Source organism: Lolium perenne, chromosome 6 (assembly GCF_019359855.2).
Source record: "Lolium perenne isolate Kyuss_39 chromosome 6, Kyuss_2.0, whole genome shotgun sequence".
NCBI classification, from domain to species: Eukaryota; Viridiplantae; Streptophyta; class Magnoliopsida; order Poales; family Poaceae; genus Lolium; species Lolium perenne.
In genome coordinates, this window is record NC_067249.2 from 47932151 (window position 1) to 47939113 (window position 6963).

Sequence of the window (6963 nt, forward strand, 5' to 3'; positions counted from 1 at the left end):
TGTCGCGAAGCGTTTCCAATACGGAGTATAGTACGTACTCCTACATGAGAATGGTGTACCTAGCACCGGCGCGTCCGTCCTCGTGAAAGATCCGCTAGGTATAGACCATGCTGTCTGCGTTGTTGCGCCTGCCATGTCCTGGCTGGGAGCTCGGTGGAGTGCTTAATGGGGTGGGTCCCGCCGCGAGCTGCCTCCCCGCGGCCATCAAAAGGCTACGCTACGGATCTTCTAACACAGATTATCCACCACGGACATGTAGCTAAAATACAGTATTTTAGGAGCCGAGCCTACTTTCGGAGTGCCCTCTGTCGGATCGGCTTGGCTCGGCACCTTTCGTCGGCTCGGCTCCTGTTCAAACAAACGGGGCATTTGCGGGGTAAGAGCATCTCCACTCGTCCCCCGAACAAGCCCCGGGCCAGCACTTTTCCATCCGGACGGCGTAATTCTGTCCAATCGCGCCCCCGGTTCCTCGTTTTCGTCCGGATTTGGCCCTAAATTCATCCGGCGATCCCACGCCATCCCCGGCCCCCCGGGGAGCGCTCGGGGACTCCGGACGAAACGAAAGCGCGCGTGGCCCCAACTTATCGGCGACAATGGCCTGGATTTGTACGGCAATACCCTCGTCTTCCCGATCTACGGCAATACCCTCGTCGAACGAAAGCTTTGAACTCTCAAGTGGTGCAACATAGATAGATTATATATATTTCGAATATAATTCGAATAAACATAAAAATTACATATAAAAACTTTAAAACAAACTTAAACTACTTCTTCTTCCTACATGGCCCCGCCTCATCGTCGTGGCGGCGACGCTTCCGGCTCGTCACCTCCTCGTCGGAGGAAGTTGAGTCCTCCTCCTCGTCCGCTGTCCTCGCCTCTTCGTCGTCCTCCTCCCCGCCGCTCCTCCTCCTTTTCCTCGGCCTCTTCCTCGGCCTCGCTCCTTGGCCTCTTCGTCCTCCTCCTCGTCCTCCTCGTCGTCATCCCATTCGTCCTCGTCGCTGGCCGGCGGGGGGGAATCGTCGCTGCTGGACGATGCAGCTTTATCCCACCAATGGCGCCATCCAGGCGGCTTCCCCTCGCTGTCGGTGTCCGATGGCCAAGAGAGATCGCTCATGGTTGACGGAGGATGGTGAGGAGAGAACAGATGAATGGCGTCGGCCGTCGAAAACCGTATATGTAGGTCTCTCGACGAAGAGAGCGGCGGTTGCTCTTCCGCGGAGTTCGTGCTCCATTACGGCGGTTCTCGCATCGAGGCCACTTCGACCGTTCCCGACGAGTCGTTTCGGCTCTCCAGACCACTTCGCGACGGTTCAATGCGTCGAGGGAACTCTGACGATTGCCCTTCCCGTGATCGCGCTTGCCGCTATGCACGCGGTGGGTGCGCGTCAGAAGGCGACCATGGGCTCGCGGCTGGAAAAATGGGCCTCCCCAGGCCACAAAATACATCCATCCGGCGCTAAATAACGCCGGATTTCGGCCTGGGGAGCCCCAACGGCTGGGGATGCTCTAACCTGCAAATTTTCAGAGCCTCCGCGGCACTGAGCTTCATGCGGAAACCACTCGTTTGATTATTCTTCAACCGCTCGGTTAGGGATGGCACCCACACGGTACGGGTACGGGTAGAGCTATCCCATACCCGTATCCGTCACCTTAAATCTTACCCGTCATCCGTACCTATACCTGTTAATGGGTACAAGTTATTTTCATACCCGTCACCCGAGAGGGTAAATGGGTATCCATGGGTAAAAAATACCCGTGCTTACAACCAGAGGTGGACCTTAGGCTGGTGCCAATGCATCACAGGCTATAACCTCGCCACGTCAGCTTTTACCCTCACTCTCACCCCACTCTCACCCCACGGTGCCAGTGCACGGGCTATAGTACCAGCTCTCACTTCTCTCTCATCCACATCAGCTTTTCTCTTTCCTCGCCATCAGCATTTCTTTTTCAGATTACAACATTCAAAATAATGCAAGAAAATTATTTTATTCAACTAAAATTGTTACCGATTACATTATAAAAAAAATTACATAAAAATTTGAAAATATTACATAATCTAGGCATTAGCCCACACATGCTCAATCAAATCATGCTGGAGCTGTGTATACATCGGTGAGTCCCTCATTTCGTTGTCCATCTGAATCCTGGCTGCTAGACTTGGTGATGCATTGTTGTGTATCACAGGGCCGACATTGGAATCAACTGTCTCATAGATGTTCTTCAAATTTGTATCACGCTCATCGTCGATGATCATGTTGTGCAGAATGACACATGCACGCATGATCAACCCAAGAGTACGCCTCGAGTAGGAGCGTCCCAGAACTGCTAGAATGTTGAACCTAGCCTTCAGCACTCCAAAGGCACACTCGACATCTTTGCGCCAAGCTGATTGATCAGTAGTGAACAGTCGATGCTTTTCACTTTGTGGAAGAGTAACACTTTTCATGAACACCGGCCAGGAGGGGTAGATGCCGTCGGCAAGGTAGTAACCATAGTTATACTCGTGTCCATTCACCATGAAGTTCACTATGGGTGCTTCTCCCCTAAGCACATCAGTGAACAACGGCAAGTGATTGAGTACATTGATGTCGTTGTTGGACCCGGCCACTCCAAAAAAGGCATGCCAGATCCAACGATCATACGACGCAACGGCTTCTAAGATTATGGTAGGGTGTTTGATGTCTCCCCTTGTGAATTGACCGGCATGCGCCACTGGGCAGTTCCTCCACTGCCAATGCATGCAATCGATGCTCCCTAACATGCCCGAAAAGCCACGCTCCTCGGCTTTCGCTAACAGACGCTGAGTATCCGCGACAGTTGGTCGACGTCAAAACTCTTCCCCGTAACAGTCAATGATGCCTTCGCAGAATCTATCTAGACAATCTGATGAAGTTTGTCTAGCTAACTTAAGTCACTCATCTATCGTATCTGCAGCGGCTCCATAAGCTAATAAACGTAAAGCCGCAGTACACTTTTGTAGGGAAGAAAAACCAGCACGGTTGAGAGCATCAACTCTTTGGGTGAAATACGGAGAGTATTCACCCAATCTATCCACAATGCGTAGAAAAAGGGATCGCCTCATCCGATACCTTCGCCGAAAGAAGCTCGGAGGATAATTACAGTCGTCGGCGAAGTAGTCCTCGTAGAGCCGATCGTGCGCACCCAGACGATCACGCCTGATGAACTCTCGATGGCATCGCGGCCGTCTTGGCTCCACCTCGAGGTTGAGCATCGCCTCCTCATACTCCGCCTGGAATGCACCGATCATATCACCCTCCATTCCGTCGCTCGAACTGCTGCTAGACGAAGACATGGCGTTGAGAGGAGTGGAAATGGAGAGTGGAGGAGATGAAGTGAGGTGTGGAATGAGTGAAACCATATGGGGGGTATTTATAGGGGGTGGGGATGAAATTTTGGGGTTTTTGGCTTTTTTCGAATTTTTTGAGCCAGCAACGGCTACCCCGCCTGCTGACGTGGACGAATTAGATCGCGCCACGTCAGCTAGCCGTTACCCGTCCCTCTCGCCCGCGCTCTCGCCCCGTCCTGCCAACGCTCTCGCCCCCTCTCGCCCCCTCTCTCGGCGCCAGCGCGGGCGGCAGCCGGGCGGTAGCGGGCGCTACCGCCGGGCGGTGGATCCACCGCCCCGCGCTGCCGTCTCGCCCGCCTCTCGCCCCGTCGCGGGCGGTACCGCCCCTGCTCCAGCCCGCATTGGCACCCTTAGTGGAGGCTAAAGTGGGCCGCCGCTCCCCAGCCCATGAAGAAACGTCCTATTATTTACAGGTAGTTGGCCCATTTATCCATTAAAGTCAGCCTAAATCTCATTTTTAGCCCCCTCAGCCATTTAGCCCCCAGGATTTCGGCCCAAGGTCCGCGCCTACTTACAACACATCTAATTGATCAAAAAAATATGCCATGAGGTGAACCGATCCTAAATATGGGTCTAAGCCTCACTAACCTACCGAAGATTGTGAGACTGGAAAGCGTGAGGTTCAACCTAAGGCGTGATTAGGAGGGAATTAAGTAGCTTTAGAATATTACAATAACCCACTAGTTAAATTTAGATGGGTAAATGGATATGTGGGTATGGGTTCTACCATCCCATACCCGTACCGCTCTATCCGATGGGTATTATATTTTTCCCATTAACAAACCTATGAGTAATATTTTATCCCATACCCGTACTCTTATTGGGTTTTTACCCGGTGGGTATGCGGGTCATGGGTATCCATTGTCATCCCTATTCAGCTCGGTACACCGGTATATTACTAGAACAATGCATACATCGAGATTATTCTTTAACCATTATTTGTTAATACTATTACTAATACTGGGATGGATCATGCACACCTCGTCGTATTGCTGCTCCTCCTTGCTCGTCAAAGTTGTCTCTCATTCAAGTTTATCTGCGTGACTGCAAAATACGGACTTTGCCGTTTCATCTCTCCCGTCTACAATCGAGAGAGCTGACTTTGTGAGCCCACCGCTTCTCCCAACCTCGCTTGTCCCTCCGCCTCCGATGGCTGCTCCAGTGGCGGAAGGTTGGGGAATCCACAGATCTAGGCTTGTACATCGTGCAAAGGTAGGTATGGTACCTCCGTAGGCGTCTAGGAGACGGAGGCACAACCAGTTTGGAGTTTGGTATCAGCGCACTACCCTTCCAGTGGCGGCACTCTACGAAGCTTATTCGTCACGTGTTCGACTTCCTCCAGCTCGACGGTCCACAAATCTAGCGAGATCGATGTGCCCCATTCGGAACCGACTAGGTGGCGGTCCCAGTGTTTGAAGAAGAGGAAAATGAAGGTGGTTTCTAGTTGTTCTGCGTCGTCAGCGATGTTTTAGGAAGTAGGATCCTCGGATCCGGTGCTACGACTTCCTGCTGGCCATGGTGCTAGCTCATATCCAAGGCGTGTGGAGGAGCGGCGGGAAAAAAAGCCTATGTGCGTTGACGTCGTTGGGATCTGGAAGAAAGGCTTCGTTGTATTTTTTCTTTGTTTTTATGTCTTTTGTAAGGGCAACTCCAGCGGGACGACGCATATTAATGTCTGTTTGCGTCGGTCACGGATATAAAAACGTCCGCATGTCTGCATGCGTCTGTCCCTTCTCCGGCGGCAGTGACGCATTTATCTGACCGCATGCGTGATTAGAGAGGAGAGAGAAGAAAAGATTATATTTGTGTGGCTAGGAATGAACACATGTGTGATTAAAGGAGGAGAGAGAAGGTTGCATGCAGCCCAACCGGACAAAAACGGACGCGTGGACGCGTTCGCAGAGACGCATTCCTGGCGCATATTTGGTCCACGTTTGCGTCAGGACGAACGCTGCAGACGTTTTGCGTCTAGCCGCTGAAGCGCATTTTTTGTCCGCGCAGACGTAAACAAACGAAGAATATCCGTTTGCGTCGCCCTATTGGATATGCCCTAAGAACGGAGAATTAATATCACCTTCCTTTTCCCAAAAAAAAATAAATTTATCTGCATGGCTGCTGCCTAGGTTGTGTGATTGCGTGATCTGGCCACTACCAGTGGCAGATGCGATGTGGTCGTACTGGTCAATACTCAATACAGGTACCTGGCATTCATCTCACCACCACGTTGATTTGCACACCGAGTTTGCCTGATCACTGCCTTCCGGATCTCCTATCTGCCAAAGTAGGAGTATCATTTTAACTTCTTCCTCCACTTGTCACTGGACACGCACTGGGCTAAGGGCATCTCTAACGCGGCGACCCATCTGATGCCCACGCGTTCGGATGGGTGCAATCGGACAAATACGTGGCCCAACGCCCGGTCACGTATCGCAAATGCGGATGGCCGCGGTGTCCGGGACGGCGCAAAACCAACCTAAATCTGGGCTAGGTTTGCGTGTCCGCGGATGGTACGCGGCATCCGGTCGCGCCCGCCTGCTCTCCTGCTCGTCTCCCTTGGGCCCAGCTATCGGTGACCGCCCACGTCATATTAAATGTGGACTGGAGGGATATGTCCCTGTCCAGTCCACTCCCCACTCCAGTCTCCACTCGACGGTTCCCCACGCACGCGCAACCGCCGCCATGGCCCCGAAGAGGGCTTTTGCTCCCAGCGCCAACGATGGCGAGGCCAGCAACAGCCGCCGTCCTCCACCGGCGCTGAGGGCCGGGGGAAACCGCGACGGTCTCCACATCGGAGAGGCCACCCGCGTCGGCGCAGAATTGGCGTAACCCGCGCCGCTGCTGCTGCCGAAGCCGGAGGAGGAGGTTGACCCGGACCTGCGCGCCGCTCTGGCGCTGTCCGCGGCGGAGGAGGAGGCGAAGTGGCCGCATCTCGCGGCAGCCATTCACACCTCCACGATGGAGGAGGAGGCCCGGCAGGCGGTCGAGGACGCTGAGGCTTGGGAGTTGCTCGCCCAGGTCCACCGGGAGGAGGCAGCGACGCGGCCGCGCGAGGAGGCCCGGCTCTCCGCCGCGAGGAGGAGATGCGCCAGGAGGCCAGGCGCCTCGCGGATCAGGAGAGGCGCCAGAAGGCCAGACGCCTCGCGTGGCAGGAGAGGGAGCTGCGCCTCTCAGGGAGGAGGCGCAGCTACGGGGTGCTGCGGCGGAGCAGTGGGCGGCTCCGGACCCGCACTCGGCCTGGGAGGAGGTCATGTGGTCGCCGTGGCCGGAGACCCCGGCGCGGTCGAGCCACAACAACGCCTCGACGCCCGGGGACTTCATCGACACCGACGGCGACGAGGCCCACAGGGACTAGGCGGCGCACCGACGACCACCTCATCCTCCTCAAACCCTAATAGAGGTTTTTTTATTTGTTTTTAATTTTAAAGCCCATATAGAGGGCTTCTGTTGGTAGTTTAAATTTGCCCAAAATAAGGCATATGTACAAATTTGCCCGAAATAGGACATATGTTTAATAAAACTTCGTTTAGGTTTAAATTTTCCTTTGTTTTTGATTTTCTTCACATATGCGATGCGTTCACGCGTTGGGCGCAGCGCGC

At 53.8% G+C, this 6963-nt stretch overlaps 1 protein-coding gene across 1 annotated transcript; it reads right to left on the bottom strand.

Annotated features, from left to right (window-relative positions):
* Window positions 1-2056: 2056 nt before the first annotated feature.
* On the bottom strand, window positions 2057-3280 carry LOC127310456 (uncharacterized). The gene is made up of 2 exons (XM_051341133.1): window positions 3090-3280; window positions 2057-2543 (listed from the first exon to the last, which is right to left on the bottom strand). The coding sequence occupies exons 1-2, from the start codon at window positions 3278-3280 to the stop codon at window positions 2057-2059; spliced, it is 678 nt and encodes a 225-aa protein (XP_051197093.1).
* Between the last annotated feature and the right edge of the window lie 3683 nt (window positions 3281-6963).

Bases quoted from the DNA above. Each gene is read 5' to 3' on its own strand.
- LOC127310456 (XM_051341133.1), bottom strand. From the start codon at position 3,280: ATGGAGGGTGATATGATCGGTGCATTCCAGGCGGAGTATGAGGAGGCG. The intron at 2,544-3,089 runs GTATCGGATGAG...TGATGTGCTTAG, and splicing joins CCGAGCTTCTTTCGGCGAAG to GGGAGAAGCACCCATAGTGA.